The sequence below is a fragment of the Pezoporus flaviventris genome, unplaced genomic scaffold (genome assembly GCF_033815535.1).
Source record: "Pezoporus flaviventris isolate CSIRO_AGI_PZ_B2104156 unplaced genomic scaffold, CSIRO_AGI_Pfla_v1 ptg000789l, whole genome shotgun sequence".
Taxonomy (NCBI): domain Eukaryota; kingdom Metazoa; phylum Chordata; class Aves; order Psittaciformes; family Psittacidae; genus Pezoporus; species Pezoporus flaviventris.
Window position 1 is genome coordinate 46,816 of NW_026893334.1, and position 20,293 is coordinate 67,108.

The 20,293-nt window shown below is 58.8% G+C and overlaps 2 protein-coding genes across 2 annotated transcripts; one reads left to right on the forward strand and one right to left on the reverse strand.

Moving 5' to 3' along the window:
- Positions 1 to 403: 403 nt before the first annotated feature.
- Positions 404 to 19,611, forward strand: LOC133264348 (multifunctional procollagen lysine hydroxylase and glycosyltransferase LH3-like; the record flags this gene model as incomplete). The annotated part of the gene is made up of 11 exons (XM_061444298.1): positions 404 to 495; positions 2,241 to 2,332; positions 4,165 to 4,301; positions 6,505 to 6,686; positions 9,776 to 9,888; positions 11,387 to 11,450; positions 11,543 to 11,640; positions 14,437 to 14,535; positions 16,076 to 16,207; positions 18,569 to 18,690; positions 19,478 to 19,611. Coding segments are annotated over exons 1-11 (1,240 nt in total), but the record flags the coding sequence as incomplete, so codon positions are not given.
- On the reverse strand, positions 2,350 to 4,034 carry LOC133264346 (uncharacterized). The gene is made up of 3 exons (XM_061444295.1): positions 3,896 to 4,034; positions 2,638 to 2,699; positions 2,350 to 2,376 (listed from the first exon to the last, which is right to left on the reverse strand). The coding sequence occupies exons 1-3, from the start codon at positions 4,032 to 4,034 to the stop codon at positions 2,350 to 2,352; spliced, it is 228 nt and encodes a 75-aa protein (XP_061300279.1).
- Positions 19,612 to 20,293: the final 682 nt, after the last annotated feature.

Here is a 20,293-nt window from a genome sequence, read left to right on the forward strand (position 1 = left end):
GGGGGCCGCTCTGTCTTCGTCTCGATGGTCTCTTGGAGGGCTCTTAGAGGGGCCTGCAGTGGGGTTGGGGGTCAGACTCTATGGGGTTGGAGGACTTGATGCCCTGTGACCATAGAGAAGGGCATCGGCAGCCATAGGGCCCCGTACGGAGCGCCATTGCTGGCGGCACAGCGCCTCTCTAGGCCAAACCGCCGCCTTCTCTATGGTTCCGGAGGCCTCCGCGCCGCCATCTTGACCCGGACGCCGCCATCTTGAGTGTGGCGCCGCCATCTTGGTATCGTCGCCCCGCCCCTTCCTTCCCTTGCCCCGCCCCTTCCTCCCCCCAGCCAACGTGGCAACGCGCCGCGATTGGGCGGGCGCCGCCGTGAGCCGCCCCCTGATTGGCCGGCGCCGTCCGCAGGCCCCGCCCCTCCGCCCCGGTGCCCGCCATGGCCCCGCTGCTGCTCCTGCTCCTGGCGCTGCCGCCGCCCGCGGCCCTCGGGGACCTCCGGCCCGGTAGGGGGCGACGGAGAGGGGGGGGGGTCTATGGGGTGTCTATGGGGGGGGTCTATGGGGTGTCTGTGGGGGGGTCTATGGGGTGTCTATGGGGGGGGTCTATGGGGTCTATAGAGATCTCTTATGGGTCTCTGTGGGGTCTATGAGGGGGGGATCTGGGGGGGTCTATGGGGTCTATAGAGGTCTCTTATGGGTCTCTGTGGGGTCTATGGGGGGGAATCTATGGGGGTCTATGGGGTTTCTATGGGGTCTATAGAGGTCTCTTATGGGTCTCTCTGGGGTCTATGAGTGGTCTATGGGGCGTCTATGGGGTCTCTAGAGGTCTCTGTGGGGGGTCTATAGTTCTCTATGGGGGTCTATGGGGTTTCTGTGGGGTCTATAGAGGTCTCTGGGGGTCTATGGGTGGTCTATGGGGCTCTAGGAGTGTCTGTGGGGCATCTATGAGGTCTCTATGGGGTCTACAGAGGTCTCTATGGGGTCTGTGGGTGGTCTATGGGGCTCTAGGGGTGTCTGTAGGGTCTCTATGGGGTCTATGGGTGGTCTATGGGGCTCTAGGGGTGTCTGTGGGGTCTATGGGGCTCTAGGGGTGTCTGTGGGGTCTCTATGGGGTCTACAGAGGTCTCTATGGTCTATGGGGCTCTAGGGGTGTCTGTGTGGCTGTATGGGGCTTCTATGGGGTCTATAGAGGTCTCTTATGGGTCTCTCTGGGGTCTATGAGTGGTCTATGGGGTCTCTAGAGGTCTCTATGGGGCTCTAGGGTTGTCTGTGGGGGGTCTATAGTTCTGTATGGGGGTCTATGGGGTTTCTATGGGGGTCTACAGAGGTCTCTATGGGGTCTATGTGGGGGGTCTATGGGGTGTCTATGGGCAGGTCTGTGGGGTTTCTATGGGGGTCTACAGAGGTCTCTATGGGGTCTATGGGGTCTATAGAGGTCTCCATGGGGCTCTGTGGGGGTCTATAGTTCACTATGGGGTCTCTAAGCATCTCTGGGGGTGTCTATGGGTGGTCTGTGGTGGGGTTGGTGGGGTCTATGGGGTCTCTATGGGGCTTATGAAGCTTCTATGGGGTCTAGTGGTCTCTATGGGGCTCTAGGGAGTCTAAAGGGGGATCTATGGGGGTCTATAGAGGTCTCTGTGGGTGTCTATGGGGGGGTTATGGGGCTCTATGGTGGTTATGGGGCTCTATGGGTCTCTCTCGAGTCTGTATGGGGTTCTGTGGTGGTCTATGGGGTCTCCATGGGGCTCTATGGGGTCTCTATGGGTGGTCCATGAGCTCAATGGGGCCATAACAGGGGTGAATGGGTCTCTATGGGTCCCAATGGGTGTCTATGGGGTCTCTATCGGTGTCTATGGGGTCTCTATGAGTCCCAATGGGTGTCTATGGGGTCTCTATGGGTCTCTAATGGGGTCTCTATCGGTGTCTATGGGGTCCCTATGAGTCCCAATGGGTGTCTATGGGGTCTCTATGGGTTCTCTATGGGTCTCTATGGGTCCCAGTGGGTGTCTATGGGGTCTCTATGGGGTCCCAGTAGGTGTCTATGGGGTCTCTATGGGTCCCAATGGGTGTCTATGGGGTCTCTATGGGTCCCAGTGGGTGTCTATGGGTCCCCATGGGTGTCTATGGGGTCTCTATGGGTCCCAATGGGTGTCTATGGGGTCTCTATGGGTCCCAATGGGTCTCTATGGGTCCCCATGGGTGTCTATGGGTCTCTATGGGTCCCAATGGGTCTCCTGTGCCCCCGGCAGAGCAGCTCCTGGTGCTGACGGTGGCCACGGAGGCCACGGAGGGCTACGAGCGGTTCCTGCGCTCGGCGCAGCGCTTCAACTACAGCGTCAAGGTGGGGGGGGGGGGGCGCTATGGGGCGGACCCATAAGTGGGGGGCTGGGAATGAATGGGGGCGGAACTAATGGAGGGGAGAGTGGGAGGGAGGGGGACGGGAATGCAGGGGACCAATGGAGGGGTGAAGGGGTGGGGAGTAATGGGGGCGGAGCCAAAGGGGGGGAACCAATGGGGGGAACCCATGGAGCAGGGGACCAATGGGGAAGGGACGCCAATGGGGGCGGAGCCAATGGGGGGGAACCAATGGGGAGAGGAACCAATGGGGGAAACCCATGGAGCAGGGGACCAATGGGGAAGGGACACCAATGGGGGCGGAGCCAATGGGGGGGAACCAATGGGAGGGGGAACCAATAGAGGGGGTGACCAATGGGGAAGGGAACCCAATGGAGGGGGGGGAACCAATGGGGGGGAACCAATGGGGATGGGAACCCAATGGGGGACCAATGAGGTAAACCAATAGAGGAGTACCAATGGGGGGAACCAATGGGGATGGGAACCCAATGGGGGGGACCAATGGGGTGAACCAATAGAGGGGGGACCAATGGGGGGGAACCAATGGGGATGGGAACCCAATGGGGGGGACCAATGGGGTGAACCAATAGAGGGGGGACCAATGGGGTGGAACCAATGTGGGGACCCAATAAAGGGGTGGAACCCAATGGGGGGAACGGGACCCAATGGGAGGGGGGGAACCAATGGGGGAGGAACCAATAGAGGGGGCCCAATGGGAGGAGGAATCAATAAGAGGGGGGACCCATATGGGAAGGGAACGCAATGGGGGGACTCAATGAGGGGGGGACCAATGGCGGGGGGGGGGGAACCAATGGGGAGGGACCCAATAGAGGGGGGAACCAATGGGGGGGTGGGTCCAATGGGGGGGAACCAATGGGGGGGTGGGTCCAATGAGGGGGAACCAATGGGGAGGGATCCAATAGAGAGGGGGACCAATGGGAGGACCCAATAGAGGGGGGAACACAATAGAGGGGGACCCAATGGGGACGGGAACAAAATGGCGGAACCCAATGGGGGGGGAAACCAATGGGGGACCCAATAGATGGTGGAACCAATAGGAAGGAACCAATGGGGGGGGGGGCGACACCCAATGGGAGGGGGAATTTAATGGGGGGGGGGGGGGGAAGAAAGGAACCAATGGGGAGGGAGACCCCATTGTGGGGGGGCTTATGGCATGGGAACCCAGTGGGGAGGAACCAATAGAGGGGGGGAACACAACAGAGGGATGGACCAATGGGGGGGGGGGGGGAACCAAGGGGCGGGGGGGGGGGCAATGGGGGGACCCAATAAGGGGGGGACCCAATAGAGGGGGGGGACCCTTTGGGGGGGAACACAACAGAGGGGTGGACCAATGGGGGGGAGGAGCAATGGGGGGGGAATCAATAGAGGGGGGGAACACAACAGAGGGATGGACCAATGGGGGGGGGGGGAAGCAATGGGGGGGGGGGGGGAAGCAATGGGGGACCCAATAAGGGGGGGGACCAATGGGGGAGGAACCAAACCAATAGAGGGGGGAACCTATGGGGGGCTCAATGAGAGGGAACCTAACAGAGGGGGTGACCAATGGGGGGAGAAAAGGGGGACCCAATAAGGGGGGGGACCAATGGGAACCGGGGGGGGGAAGCAATGGGGGGGACCAATGTGGGAGGAACCAATGGGGGGGGGACACAATGGGAGGGGGACCCCATAAAGGGGGGGGACCCCAATGGGCAGCTAAGGGGGGGGTGGAAGGAACCAATAGGAAAGGGGGGGGCAGGTCTTGATGGCGGTGTCCCCTCATTATCGCTCCCCCCCCCCCCCCGTTTGCTCCCGTTCCAGACGCTGGGAATGGGTCAGGAATGGCGGGGGGGGGACGTGGCCCACACGGTGGGGGGGGGGCAGAAGGTTCGGTGGCTCAAGGAGGCGCTGGAACCCCTGAAGGCGAGGGGGGAGCTCCTCGTGCTCTTCGTGGACAGGTGGGGGCGCTATGGGGGGTGCTATGGGGTGTGCTGTGGGGGGTCTATGGGGTGTGCGCTATGGGGGGTCTATGGGGGGTGCTATGGGGGGTCTATGGGGTGTGCGCTATGGGGGGGTGCTATGGGGGTCTATGGGGTGTGCTGTGGGGGGGTGGTAGGGGGGATCTATGGGGTTGTGCTATGGGGTGTGCTGTGGGGGGTCTATGGGGTGTGCGCTATGGGGGTCTAGGGGGTTGTGCTATGGGGGGGTGCGCTGGGGGGGGTCTATGGGGGGTCTATGGGGTGTGCGCTATGGGGGGGTGCTATGGGGGGTGCGCTGGGGGGGGTCTATGGGGTGTGCTATGGGGGGTCTATGGGGAGGTGCTGTGGGGGGTCTATGGGGTGTGCGCTATGGGGGGGTGCTATGGGGGGTGCGGTGGGGGGTCTATGGGGTGTGCGCTATGGGGGGGTCTATGGGTGTGCACTAGGGGGGGTCTAGGGGGTTGTGCTATGGGGGTGCGCTGGGGGGGTCTATGGGGTGTGTGCTATGGGGGGGTGCTGTGGGGGGTCTATGGGGTGTGCGCTATGGGGGGTCTAGGGGGTTGTGCTATGGGGGGTGCGCTGGGGGGGGTCTATGGGGTGTGTGCTATGGGGGGGTGCTGTGGGGGGTCTAGGGGGTGTGCTGTGGGGGGGTGGTAGGGGGGATCTATGGGGTTGTGCTATGGGGGGTGCGCTGGGGGGGTCTATGGGGTTGTGCTATGGGGGGGTGCTGTGGGGTGGGTCTATGGGGGCATCTATGGGGTGTGCTGTGAGTGTCTATGGGGGAGTCTCGGGGGGGGTGTGGAACTCAAGGGGGGTCTATGGGGTTTCTAGGGGTCCCTATGTATCCCTATGGGGCCCGCCCCCCACATCCCCCTATGTATCTCTCTGTATGGGGTCTCTATAGGGCTCTATGTGGGTCTCTATGGGGTCCCTATAGGCTCTATGGGTCTCTCTATGGGGTCCCTATAGGGCTCTATGTGTCCCTATGTGGTCCCCATGGGGTCTCTCTAGGTCCCCTATGGGTCTCTCTATGGGGTCTCTATAGGGCTCTATGTGTCTCTCTGTGGGTCCCTATGGGGTGCCTATAGGGTCTCTCTCTATGGGGTCTCTATAGTCCCCATAGGTCTCTCTCTGCCCCCCCATCCTTCCCTATATAATCCCCCTATGGGGTCTCTATAGGGCTCTATGTGTCCCTCTGGGGTCTCTATAGGTTCCTATGGGTTTCTCTATGGGGTCTCTGTAGGGCTCTATGTGTCCCTATGGGGTCCCTATAGGTCCCTATGGGGTCTCTATAGGTCCCTATGGGTCTCTTTATGGGGTCCCTGTAGGGCTCTATGGGTCTCTCTATGGGGTCCCTATAGGTCTCTCTATGGGGTCCCTGTGGGTCTCTGTGGGTCTCTATAGGTCCCTATAGGTCTCTCTGTGTCCCTATAGATCCCCATAGGTCTCTCTCCGTGCCCCCATCCCTCCCTATATAATCCCCCTATGGGGTCTCTATAGGGTCTCTCTAGGTCTCTATAGGTCTTTCTATGGGGTCCCTATAGGTCTCTATGGGTCTCTATGGGGTCCCTATAGGTCTCTCTGTATCCCTATAAATCCCCATAGGTCTCTCTCCACACCCCCATCCCTCCCTATATAATCCCCCTATGGGTCTCTCTATGGGGTCCCTATGTGTCTCTATGGGTCTCTATAGGTCCCTATGGGTCTCTATAGGTCCCTATAGGTCTCTATGGGGTCCCTATAGGTCTCTCTGTATCCCTATAGATCCCCATAGGTCTCTCTCCGCACCCCCATCTCTCCCTATATAATCCCCCTATGGGGTCTCTATGTGTCTCTATGGGTCCCTATGTGTCTCAATGGGGTCTCTATGGGTCCCTATGGGTCTCTATGTGTCTCTATGGGGTCCCTATAGGTCTCTATGGGTCTCTCTATGGGGTCCCTATAGGTCTCTATGGGTCTCTATGGGGTCCCTATAGGTCTCTATGGGTCTCTCTATGGGGTCCCTATAGGTCTCTATGGGTCTCTCTATGGGGTCTCTATAGGTCTCTATAGGTCTCTATGAGTCTCTTTATGGGGTCCCTATAGGTCTCTCTGTATCCCTATAGATCCCCATAGGTCTCTCTCCGCACCCCCATCCCTCCCTATATAATCCCCCTATGGGGTCTCCGCTGCCCGCCCCCAGTTATGACGTGCTCCTGGCCGCTCCGCCCCCCGAGCTCGTCTCCTCCTTCGCCGCTGCCGCCGGCGGTGCCTCCCCCCCCGGGCTCCTGTTCTCGGCCGAGGCCTTTTGCTGGCCCCAGCCCGGCCTGGCCGGAGCCTACCCCCGGCCTCCCCCCCGCGGAAAGCCCTTCCTTAACTCCGGAGGTACGGGGGGGGCTATGGGGGGCTATGGGGGGCTATGGGGTGGGGATGGGGTTCTATGGGTTCTATGGGGGGCTATGGGGTTCTATGGGGGGCTATGGGGGGCTATGGGGTGGGGGTGGGGTTCTATGGGGTGGGGATGGGGTTCTATGGGGTGGGCTATGGGGTGGGGATGGGGTTCTATGGGGTGGGAATGGGGGGAGATGGGGGGGGCTATGGGGTTCTATGGGGGGGCTATGGGGTGGGCTATGGGGGGGCTATGGGGTTCTATGGGGTGAGGATGGGGGGGGATGGGGTTCTATGGGGTGGGGATGGGAGGGCTATGGGATGGGAATGGGGGGGGATGGGGTTCTATGGGGTGGGAATGGGTGGGAATGGGGTGGGGATGGGGTTCTATGGGGTGGGAATGGGGGGAGATGGGGGGGGCTATGGGGGGCTATGGGGTTCTATGGGGGGGCTATGGGGGGCTATGGGGTGGGGGTGGGGTTCTATGGGGTGGGGATGGGGTTCTATGGGGTGGGGATGGGGTGGGAATGGGGTGGGGATGGGGTTCTATGGGGTGGGAATGGGGGGAGATGGGGGGGGCTATGGGGGGCTATGGGGTTCTATGGGGGGGCTATGGGGGGCTATGGGGTGGGGGTGGGGTTCTATGGGGTGGGGATGGGGTTCTATGGGGTGGGGATGGGGTGGGAATGGGGTGGGGATGGGGTTCTATGGGGTGGGAATGGGGGGAGATGGGGGGGCTATGGGGGGCTATGGGGTTCTATGGGGGGCTATGGGGGGGGCTATGGGTTCTATGGGGTGGGGATGGGGGGCTATGGGGTGGGGATGGGGTGGGAATGGGGTGGGGATGGGGTTCTATGGGGTGGGAATGGGGGGAGATGGGGGGGGCTATGGGGGCTATGGGGTTCTATGGGGGGGCTATGGGGGGCTATGGGGTGGGGGTGGGGTTCTATGGGGTGGGATGGGGTTCTATGGGGTGGGCTATGGGGGTGGGGATGGGGTTCTATGGGGTGGGAATGGGGGGAGATGGGGGGGCTATGGGGTTCTATGGGGGGGCTATGGGGTGGGGATGGGGTGGGGATGGGGTTCTATGGGGTGGGAATGGGGGAGATGGGGGGGGCTATGGGGTTCTATGGGGGGGCTATGGGGTGAGGATGGGGGCTATGGGTTCTATGGGGGGGCTATGGGTTGGGAATGGGGGGGATGGGGTTCTATGGGGGGGCTATGGGGTGGGGATGGGGTTCTATGGGGTGGGGATGGGGGGCTATGGGGTTCTATGGGGGGGCTATGGGGTGGGGATGGGGGATGGGGTTCTATGGGGGGGCTATGGGGGGCTATGGGTTCTATGGTGTGGGGATGGGGGGGCTATGGGGTGAGGATGGGGTTCTATGGGGGGGCTATGGGGTGGGAATGGGGTTCTATGGGGTGGGGATGGGAGGGGCTATGGGGTTCTATGGGGTGGGAATGGGGGGCTATGGGGTTCTATGGGGTGGGGATGGGGTTCTATGGGTTCTGTGGGGGGCTATGGGGTGAGGATGGGGTTCTATGGGTTCTATGGGGGGCTATGGGGTGAGGATGGGGGGGATGGGGTTCTATGGGGGGCTATGGGGGGGCTATGGGTTCTATGGGGTGGGGATGGGGTTCTATGGGTTCTATGGGGGGCTATGGGGTGAGGATGGGGGGGGATGGGGGGGCTATGGGATGGGAATGGGGGGCTATGGGGTGGGGATGGGGGAGGATGGGGTTCTATGGGGGGGCTATGGGGTGGGGATGGGGTTCTATGGGGTGGGGATGGGAGGGCTATGGGATGGGAATGGGGGGGATGGGGTTCTATGGGGTGGGAATGGGGGGGGATGGGGGGGCTATGGGGTTCTATGGGGTGGGAATGGGGGGAGATGGGGGGGCTATGGGGGCTATGGGGTTCTATGGGGGGGCTATGGGGGGGGCTATGGGTTCTATGGGGTGGGGATGGGGTTCTATGGGTTCTATGGGGGGCTATGGGGTGAGGATGGGGGGGATGGGGTTCTATGGGGTGGGAATGGGGTGGGGATGGGGTTCTATGGGGGGCTATGGGGTGGGAATGGGGGACTATGGGGTTCTATGGGGGGGCTATGGGGTGGGGATGGGGGGCTATGGGGTTCTATGGGGGGCTATGGGGGTGGGAATGGGGGGCTATGGGGTTCTATGGGGGGGCTATGGGGGGGGCTATGGGTTCTATGGGGTGGGGATGGGGTTCTATGGGTTCTATGGGGTTCTATGGGGTGGGAATGGGGGGGCTATGGGGGGCTATGGGGTGGGAATGGGGGGAGATGGGGGGGGCTATGGGGTGGGGATGGGGTTCTATGGGGGGGCTATGGGGTGGGAATGGGGGGATGGGGGGGCTATGGGGTGGGAATGGGGGGGGATGGGGGGGCTATGGGATTCTATGGGTGGGAATGGGGGGCTATGGGGTTCTATGGGGGGTCTATGGGGTGAGGATGGGGTTCTATGGGTTCTATGGGGGGGCTAGGGGGTTTTATGGGGTGGGAATGAGGTGGGAATGGGGGGATATGGGGGGGCTATGGGGTTCTATGGGGTGGGAATGGGGTTCTATAGGGTGGGAATGGGATCCTGTGAGGGGCTATGGGGTGGGAATCGGGTTCTATGGGGAGGGGAATGGGTTCCTATGTTGGATATGGGGTTCGTGGGGGGTGTCAGGGGGAATCAATGGGGTTCAGTGGGAGTCAAGGGGGCTCTATGGGGTTCAATGGGTGTCAGTGGGGTTCAATGGGAGTCAGTGGGGCTCAATGGGTGTCAATGGGGCTCAATGGGTGTCAATGGGGATCAATGGGTGTCAATGGGGCTCAATGGGGCTCAATGGGTGTCAATGGGGCTCAATGGGTGTCAATGGGTCTCAATGGGGTTCAATGGGGCTCAATGGGGTTCAATGGGGCTCAATGGGTGTCAATGGGGATCAATGGGTGTCAATGGGGCTCAATGGGTCTCAATGGGTCTCAATGGGTGTCAATGGGTCTCAATGGGTCTCAATGGGGTTCAATGGGGCTCAATGGGGTTCAATGGGTCTCAATGGGGGTCACTCCCCCCCCCAGGCTTCATTGGCTTCGCCCCCGCCATCTGGCGCCTAGTCGAGAGGTGGCGCTATCGCGACGACGACGACGACCAGCTCTTCTATACCCGCCTCTACCTGCAGCCCCAGCTACGGGTGAGCCCCAAAAACACCCCAAAAACACCCAAAAACGGGCAAAAACACCCCAAAAAACGCTAGAAAACACCCCCAAATACCCCAAAATGCCAAAAAAACGCTCGAAAATAGCCCCAAAATGGCCTGAAATAGCCCCAAAACGGCTCTTCTGGACCTGCAGCCCCAGGTGCTGGTGAGCACCCCAAAAACCCCCCAAAAACACCCAAAATCGGGCAAAACCACCCCAAAATACGCCATAAAACACCCCAAAATACCCCAAAATGCCAAAAACACGCTCGAAAATAGCCCCAAAATGGCCTGAAATAGCCCCAAAACGGCTCTTCTGGACCTGCAGCTCCCCAGCTACGGGTGAGCCCCAAAACACCCCAAAACCCACCCAAAATGGGCAAAAACACCCCCAAAAGGGACAAAACCACCCCCAAAAACACTAGAAAACACCCCAAAATACCCCAAAACGCTCGAAAATAGCCCCAAAATCGCCTGAAATGGCCCAAAATCACCCTAAACCAGCCCAAAACAGCCCTATAGCACCCCATTTCCCCCCCATAGGACCCCATTACCCCCCTATAACACCCCATTACCCCCAATAGAACCCCATTCCCCCCCATAGAGCCCTATTCTCCCCCATAGAACCCCATTTCCCCTATAGAACCCCATTTCCCCCCCCTATAGGACCCCATTTCCCCCCCTATAGAACCCCATTACCCCCCCATAGAACCCCATTATCCCATTATAGAACCCCATTCCCCCCATAGAACCCCATTCTCCCCCCATAGAACCCCAATACCCCCCTATAGAACCCCATTACCCCCCCATAGAACCCCATTCTCCCCCTATAGAACCCCATTCCCCCCCATAGGACCCCATTTCTCCCCATAGAACCCCATTGCCCCCATAGAACCCCATTCTCCGCCTACAGAACCCCATTACCCCCCCATAGAACCCCATTCCCCACCATAGAACCCCATTCCCCCCCTATAACACCCCATTACCCCCAATAGAACCCCAATCCCCCCCATAGGACCCCATTTCCCCCCTATAACACCCCATTACCCCCTATAGAACCCCATTCCCCCCATAACACCCCATTCCCCCCCATAGAACCCCATTTCCCCCCCATAACACCCCATTCCCCCCATAGAACCCAATTCTCCCCCCATAGAACCCCAATACCCCCCCTATAGAACCCCATTCCCCCCCATAGAATCCCATTCCCCCCCATAGAACCCAATTCTCCCCCCATAGAACCCCAATACCCCCCTATAGAACCCCATTCCCCCCCATAGGACCCCATTCCCCCCCATAGAACCCAATTCTCCCCCCATAGAACCCCAATACCCCCCTATAGAACCCCATTTCCCCCCATAGAACCCCATTCCCCCCATAACACCCCATTACCCCCCCATAGAACCCCATTCCCCCATAACACCCCATTCTCCCCCATAGAACCCCATTCCCCCCCTATAGCCCCCCAATAACCCCCCATTGTTCCCTATAGGAAGAGCTGGGGCTGGCCCTGGATCATCATTCCCGCATCTTCCAGAACCTCAATGGAGCCATAGGTACCAATGGGGGGGGGTGTGGGTCCTATGGGGGTCCCTATACCCCCCCCCCATAGGACCCCCCTATAGGACCCCATTTCCCCCCCCCATAGACGAGGTCGTGGTCAAGTTCGAGCCGGGGCGCGTGCGGGTCCGCAACGTGGCCACCGATTCCCTGCCCATTGTGATCCATGGCAACGGCCCCACCAAGGTGAGGACCCCAAAAACGGCCTTTCTGCACCCAAAAACCCCTTTTGGGGGGGCAAAAACGGCTTTTGGGGGCCCAAAAATGGGTCCGGGCACCCCAAAAACCCCCCCGGGGACACCAGAATTGCCCTTTTAGGACCCAAAATCACAGCTGGGGACCCCAAAATTGCTCTTTTGGGACCCAAAATTGCTCTTTTAGGACCTAAAATTGCCCTTTTAGGACCCAAAATCGGGTCTGGGGACCCCAAAATTCCTCTTTTAGGACCCAAAATTGCCCTTTTAGGACCCAAAATTGGGTCTGGGGACCCCAAAATTGCTCTTTTAGGACCCAAAATTGCCCTTTTAGGACCCAAAATCAGGTCTGGAGCCCCAAAATTGCTCTTTTAGGACCCAAAATTGCCCTTTTAGGACCCAAAATCAGGTCTGGAGCCCCAAAATTGCTCTTTTAGGACCCAAAATTGCCCTTTTAGGACCCAAAATCAGGTCTGGAGCCCCAAAATTGCTCTTTTAGGACCCAAAATTGAGCTTTTAGGACCCAAAATCAGGTCTGGAGCGCCAAAATTGCTCTTTTAGGACCCAAAATTGCCCTTTTAGGACCCAAAATCAGGTCTGGAGCCCCAAAATTGCTCTTTTAGGACCCAAAATTGAGCTTTTAGGACCCAAAATCGGGTCTGGGGACCCAAAATTGCTGTTCTGGGACCCAAAATTGCACTTTTAGGACCCAGAATCGGGTCTGGGGACCCCAAAATTGCTCTTTTAGGACCCAAAATTGCCCTTTTAGGACCCAAAATCGGGTCTGGGGACCCAAAATTGCCCTTTTAGGACCCAAAATTGCTCTTTTAGGACCTAAAATTGCCCTTTTAGGCCCTAAAATCGGGTCTGGGGACCCAAAATTGCCCTTTTAGGACCCAAAATTGCTCTTTTAGGACCCAAAATCGGGTCTGGGGACCCAAAATTGCTCTTTTAGGACCCAAAATTGCTCTTTTAGGACCCAAAAATTGAGCTTTTAGGACCCAAAATCACAGCTGGGGACCCAAAATTGCTCTTTTAGGACCTAAAATTGCCCTTTTAGGACCCAAAATCCGGTCTGGGGACCCAAAATTGCCCTTTTAGGACCCAAAATCACAGCTGGGGACCCCAAAACTGCTCTTTTGGGACCCAAAATCGTGTCTGGGGACCAAAATTGCTCTTTTAGGACCCAAAATCGGGTATGCGGACCCAAAATTGCTCTTTTAGGAACCAAAATCGGGTCTGGAGCCCCAAAATTGCTCTTTTAGGACCCAAAATTGAGCTTTTAGGACCCAAAATCGGGTCTGGGGACCTAAAATTGCTTTTTTAGGACCCAAAATCGGGTCTGGAGCCCCAAAATTGCTCTTTTAGGACCCAAAATCGGGTCTGGGGACCTAAAATTGCTTTTTAGGACCCAAAATTGCCCTTTTAGGACCCAAAATCCGGTCTGGGGACCCAAAATTGCCCTTTTAGGACCCAAAATCACAGCTGGGGACCCCAAAACTGCTCTTTTGGGACCCAAAATCAGGTCTGGGGACCAAAAATTGCTCTTTTAGGACCCAAAATCAGGTCTGGCGACCCAAAATCACTCTGTTTTGCACCCCAAAAATGGCTTTTTTGGACCCCAAACCGGCCTTTTTGCACCCAAAACCCGCCTTTTTGCACCCAAAAAACGCCCTTTTCAGACCCAAAACTGGCCTTTTTGGACCCAAATCCAGCCTTTTCGGACCCAAAAATGGCTTTTTCAGACCCAAAACCGGCCTTTTTGCACCCAAAATGAACCTTTTCGCACCCAAAACCGGCCTTTTTGAACCCAAAACCGGCCTTTTCGCACCCAAAAATGGACTTTTTGGACCCAAATCTGCCCTTTTTGCACCCAAAAACGCCCTTTTTGCACCCAAAAATGGCATCCCATTCCCCCCTATAGCACCCCATTACCCCCCTTTAGCACCCCATTACCCCCCTATAGCACCCCATTCCCCCCCCATAGCACCCCATTACCCCCCATAGCACCCCATTACCCTCCATAGCACCCCCATTACCCTCCATAGCACCCCATTCCCCCCATAGCACCCCATTCCCCCCATAGCACCCCATTACCCCCCATAGTACCCCATTACCCCCCTATAGCACCCCATTACCCCCATAGCACCCCATTCCCCCTCATAGCACCCCATTACCCCCCTATAGCACCCCATTATCCCCCATAGCACCCCATTCCCCCCCTATAGCACCCCATTCCCCCCATAGCACCCTATTACCCCCCTATAGCACCCCATTCCCCCCCATAGCACCCCATTCCCCCCTATTGCACCCCATTACCCCCCCTATAGCACCCCATTCCCCCCTATTGCACCCCATTACCCCCCCATAGCACCCCATTCCCCCCCTATAGCACCCCATTCCCCCCCTATAGCCCCCCCTATAGCCCCTATAGCACCCCATTCCCCCCCTATAGCACCCCATTACCCCCATAGCACCCCATTCCCCCCCCATAGCACCCCATTCCCCCCCTATAGCCCCCCCATAGCACCCCATTACCCCCATAGCACCCCATTCCCCCCCCATAGCACCCCATTCCCCCCCATAGCACCCCATTACCCCCCCTATAGCACCCCATTACCCCCCCTATAGCACCCCATTACCCCCTATAGCACCCCATTCCCCCCCATAGCACCCCATTACCCCCTATAGCACCCCATTACCCCCTATAGCACCCCATTCCCCCCCTATAGCCCCCCCTATAGCCCCTATAGGGCTCTATAGGGTGCCCTGTGCCCCTGCCCCACAGCTCCAGCTCAATTACCTGGGGAACTACGTGCCGTGGGGCTGGAGCCCCGAGGGCTGTGGGGACTGTGACTATGGGCTCCGGGACCTGCGTGGGGTCAAGGTATGGGGTGCTATGGGGTGCTGTGGGGTGCTATGGGGTGCTATGGGGGGTATGGGGTGCTATGTGGGCTATGGGGTGCTGTGGGGTGCTATGGGGGGTATGGGGGGTATGGGGTGCTATGGGGGGTATGGGGTGCTATGGGGGGTATGGGGTGCTATGGGGTGCTGTGGGGTGCTATGGGGGGTATGGGGTGCTATGGGGTGCTGTGGGGTCCTATGGGGTGCTCTGCGGGCTGTGGGGTGCTGTGGAGTGCTATGGGGGGTATGGGGTGCTATAGGGTGCTATGGGGTGCTATGCGGGCTATGGGGTGCTGTGGGGTGCTATGGGGGGTATGGGGTGCTATAGGGTGCTATGGGGGGTATGGGGTGCTATAGGGTGCTATGGGGTGCTATGGGGGTATGGGGTGCTATGGGGTGCTGTGGGGTGCTATGGGGGGTATGGGGTGCTATGGGGGGTATGGGGTGCTGTGGGGTGCTATGGGGTGCTATGGGGGGTATGGGGTGCTGTGGAGTGCTATGGGGGGTATGGGGTGCTATAGGGTGCTATGGGGGGTATGGGGTGCTATAGGGTGCTATGGGGTGCTATGGGGGTATGGGGTGCTATGGGGTGCTGTGGGGTGCTATGGGGGGTATGGGGTGCTATGGGGGGTATGGGGTGCTGTGGGGTGCTATGGGGTGCTATGGGGGGTATGGGGTGCTGTGGAGTGCTATGGGGGGTATGGGGTGCTATAGGGTGCTATGGGGTGCTATGCGGGCTATGGGGTGCTGTGGGGTGCTATGGGGGGTATGGGGTGCTATAGGGTGCTATGGGGTGCTATGGGGGTATGGGGTGCTATGGGGTGCTGTGGGGTGCTATGGGGGGTATGGGGTGCTATGGGGGGTATGGGGTGCTGTGGGGTGCTATGGGGTGCTATGGGGGGTATGGGGTGCTATAGGGTGCTATAGGGTGCTATGCGGGCTATGGGGTGCCATAGGGCCCTATGGGGACGCCATAGGACACCATAGGGCCCTATGGGGACGCCATAGGTTACCATAGGGCCCTATGGGGATGCTCTAGGATACCATAGGCTTCCATAGGGCCCTATGGGGACACCATAGGATGCCATAAGGCTCTATAGGGATGCCATAGGGCCCTATGGGGACGCCATAGGACACCATAGGGCCCTATGGGGATGCCATAGGGCCCTATGGGGACGCCATAGGACACCATAGGGCCCTATGGGGACGCCATAGGATACTCTAGGCTTCCATAGGGCCCTATGGAGACGCCATAGGATACCATAGGGCCCTATGGGGATGCTCTGGGATACCATAGGATACTATAGGGCCCTATGGAGACGCCATAGGGCACCATAGGGCCCTATGGGGATGCTCTAGGATACCATAGGCTTCCATAGGGCCCTATGGGGATGCTCTAGGATACCATAGGCTTCCATAGGGCCCTATGGGGATGCTCTAGGATACCATAGGGCCCTATGGGGACGCCATAGGACACCATAGGGCCCTATGGGGATGCTCTTGCCCCCTCTCTATGGGTCCAGGCGGAGGCGCTGCCCTCCGTGCTCGTGGGGGTCTTTGTGGAGGAGCCGACCCCGTTCCTGCCCCACTTCCTGCGGCGCCTCCTGCACTGGAGCTACCCCGGGAGCCGCCTGCGCCTCTTCGTGCACAACAGGGTCCGTCCCCGCTATGGGGCGCTATGGGGCTCTATGGGGCGCTATGGGGCGCTATGGGGGCGCTATGGGGTCTGGGGGGGGGGCTATGGGGCGCTATGGGGCACTATGGGGTCTGTGTGGGGCTATGGGGTGCTATGGGGGGGGATGGGGTGCTATGGGGTCTGGGGGGGGCTATGGGGCGCTGTGGGGTCTGGGGGGGGCTATGGGGCGCTATGGGGTCTGGGGGGGGCTATGGGGCTCTATGGGGTGTATGGGGTGCTATGGGGTCTGGGGGGGCTATGGGGCTCTATGCAGGGCATGGGGCTCTATGGGGGGGATGGGGTGCTATGGGGTCTGGGGGGGGCTATGGGGCGCTATGGGGTGTATGGGGTGCTATGGGGTCTGGGGGGGGTATGGGGCTCTATGGGGGGGTTGGGGAGCTATGGGGTCTGGGGAGGCTATGGGGCACTATGGGGTCTGGGGGGCTATGGGGGGGATGGGGCGCTATGGGGTCTGGGGGGGGCTATGGGGCGCTATGGGGTGTATGGGGTGCTATGGGGCGCTAGGGGGAGCTATGGGGTCTGGGGGGGGGCTATGGGGCTCTATGGGCTGTATGGGGTGCTGTGGGGTCTGGGGGGGCTATGGGGCTCTATGCAGGGCATGGGGCTCTATGGGGGGGATGGGGCGCTATGGGGTCGGGGGGGGGCTATGGAGCTCTATAGGGGGAATGGGGCTATGGGGGGTATGGGGCTATGGGGTGCTATGGGGAGGGCATAAGTGCTCTATGGGACCCATAAGTGACCCCTAAGTACCCTATGGGAGCCGTAAGTGCTCTATGGGACCCCTAAGTACCCTATGGGATCCATAAGTACATTTATGGGTCTCTGTGGGGTCTCTATGGGTCTCTATGGGGTCTCTGTGGGTCTCTATGGGTCTCTATGGGGTCTCTTTGGGTCTCTCTGGGGTCTTTATGGGTGTCTGTGGGGTCTCTATGGGTCTCTGTGGGTGTCTATGGGTCTCTATGGGCTCTCTATGGGTCCCTATGTGGTCTCTGTGGGTCTCTATGGGGTCTTTATGGGTCTCTATGGGTCTCTATGGGCCCCTATGGGGTCTCTATGGGTCCCTATGGGGTCTCTATGGGTCTCTATGGATCTCTATGGGTCCCTATGGGGTCTCTATGGGTCTCTATGGGTCTCTATGGGTCTCTATGGGTCTCTATGGTTCCCTATGGGTCTCTATGGGGTCTCTATGGGTCTCTATGGGGTCTCTATGGGTCTGTATGTGGTCTCTATGGGGTCTCTATGGGTCTCTATGGGTCTCTATGGGGTCTCTATGGGTCTCTATGGTTCCCTATGGGTCCCTATGGGGTCTCTATGGTTCCCTATGGGTCCCTATGGGGTCTCTATGGGGCTCTATGGGTCTCTATGGGGTCTGTATGGGTCTCTATGGGTCCCTATGGGTCCCTATGGGTCCCTATGGGGTCTCTATGGGTCCCTATGGTTCCCTATGGGGTCCCTATGGTTCCCTATGGGGTCTCTATGGGTCCCTATGGTTCCCTATGGTTCCCTATGGGGTCCCTATGGGGTCTCTATGGGTCCCTATGGTTCCCTATGGGGTCTCTATGGGTCCCTATGGTTCCCTATGGGGTCTCTATGGGTCCCTATGGTTCCCTATGGGGTCTCTATGGGTCCCTATGGTTCCCTATGGGGTCTCTATGGGTCTCTATGGGTCCCTATGGGGTCTCTATGGGTCTCTATGGATCTCTATGGGTCCCTATGGGTCTCTATGGGGTCTCTATGGGTCTCTATGGGTCTCTATGGGGTCTCTATGGGTCTCTATGGTTCCCTATGGGTCTCTATGGGGTCTCTATGGGTCTCTATGGGGTCTCTATGGGTCTGTATGTGGTCTCTATGGGTCTCTATGGGTCTCTATGGGTCTCTATGGGGTCTCTATGGGTCTCTATGGTTCCCTATGGGTCCCTATGGGGTCTCTATGGTTCCCTATGGGTCCCTATGGGGTCTCTATGGGGCTCTATGGGTCTCTATGGGGTCTGTATGGGTCTCTATGGGTCCCTATGGGGTCCCTATGGGGTCTCTATGGGTCCCTATGGGTCCCTATGGGGTCTCTATGGGTCCCTATGGTTCCCTATGGTTCCCTATGGGGTCCCTATGGGGTCTCTATGGGTCCCTATGGTTCCCTATGGGGTCTCTATGGGTCCCTATGGTTCCCTATGGGGTCTCTATGGTTCCCTATGGGGTCTCTATGGGTCCCTATGGTTCCCTATGGGGTCTCTATGGGTCCCTATGGTTCCCTATGGGGTCTCTATGGGTCCCTATGGTTCCCTATGGGGTCTCTATGGGTCCCTATGGTTCCCTATGGCAGGTGCCGCACCACGAGCCCCACATCGCCGCCTGGTGGCCGCGCCTGCGCCGCCGCTTCGCCTCCGTCCGCCTCGTGGGGCCCGAGGAGGGGCTGGAGCCGGGAGAGGCGCGGGACATGGGCATGTAGGGACGGGGATGGGCGCTATGGGGGGTCTATGGGGTTCTATGGGGCGCTATGGGGGGCTATGGGGGTCTATGGGGCACTATGGGGGTCTATGGGAGTCTATGAGGGGTCTGTGGGGGTCCATGGGGGTCTATGGGGGGTCTGTGGGGGGTCTATGGGGGTCTATGGGGGGTCTGTGGGAGCTCTATGGGGGTCTATGAGGGTCTATGGGGGGTCTATGGGGGGTCTGTGGGGGGTCTATGGGGTGTCCGGGGGGGTCTATGGGGGTCTATGAGGGTCTATGGGGGGTCTATGGGGGTCTATAGGGGTCTATGGGGCACTATGGGGGTCTATGGGGGGTCTATGGGGCACTATGGGGGTCTATGGGGGGTCTATGGGGGTCTATAGGGGTCAGTGGGGGGTCTATGGGGGTCTATGGGGCACTATGGGGGTCTATGGGGGGTCTGTGGGGGCTCTATGGGGGTTCTATGGGGGGGCTATGAGGGTCTATGGGGGGTCTATGGGGCACTATGGGGGTCTATGGGGGGTCTATGGGGGTCTATGAGGGGTCAATGGAGGGTCTATGGGGGTCTGTGGTGGGTCTATGAGGGGGTCTATGGGGGGGTCTATGGGGGTCTGTGGGGGTCTATGGGGGGTCTATGGGGTGTCTATAGGTGTCTATGGGGGCCTATTGGGGTCTGTGGTGGTCTCTGGAGGTCTATGGGTGTCTATGGGGCTCCATGGGGGTCTGCGGCTGTCTAGGGGGGGTCTATGGGTCCCTATGGGGTGACGGTGCCCCCGGTGCAGGTCCCTTTGCCGCCAGGACCCTCAGTGCGAGCATTACCTGAGCCTGGACGCGGACGTGGCCCTGACCCACAAGGGGACCCTGCGGGCGCTGCTGCGGCAGAACCGGTGCGGCCCGCATCCCATAATACCCCATAGTGCCACATCGCATCCCATAATACCCCATAGTGCCACATCGCATCCCATAATACCCCATCACATCCCATAGTACCACATCGCATCCCATAATACCCCATAGTGCCACATCGCATCCCATAATACCCCATCACATCCCATAGTACCACATTGCATCCCATAATACCCCATCGCATCCCATAGTGCCACATCGCATCCCATAATACCCCATCACATCCCATAGTGCCACATCGCATCCCATAATACCCCATCACATCCCATAGTACCACATTGCATCCCATAATACCCCATCGCATCCCATAGTGCCACATCGCATCCCATAATACCCCATCACATCCCATAGTGCCACATCGCATCCCATAATACCCCATCGCATCCCATAATACCCCATCACATCCCATAGTACCACATTGCATCCCATAATACCCCATCGCATCCCATAGTGCCACATCGCATCCCATAATACCCCATCACATCCCATAGTGCCACATCGCATCCCATAATACCCCATCGCATCCCATAGTGCCACATCGCATCCCATAATACCCCATCGCATCCCATAGTGCCACATCGCATCCCATAATACCCCATCGCATCCCATAGTACCACATCGCATCCCATAATACCCCATAGTGCCACATCACATCCCATAGTACCACATCGCATCCCATAATACCCCATCAC

Bases quoted from the DNA above. Each gene is read 5' to 3' on its own strand.
- LOC133264346 (XM_061444295.1), bottom strand. From the start codon at position 4,034: ATGGGGTCCCCCTCCCATTGTGTCCCCCCCCCATTGGTTCCTCCCACA. The intron at 2,700-3,895 runs GTTAGGTTCCCT...CCCTTCCCCATT, and splicing joins CCCCATTGGTCACCCCCTCT to GGTCACCCCCTCTATTGGTT. The intron at 2,377-2,637 runs GTGTCCCTTCCC...ATTCATTCCCAG, and splicing joins CATTGGCTCCGCCCCCATTG to CCCCCCACTTATGGGTCCGC.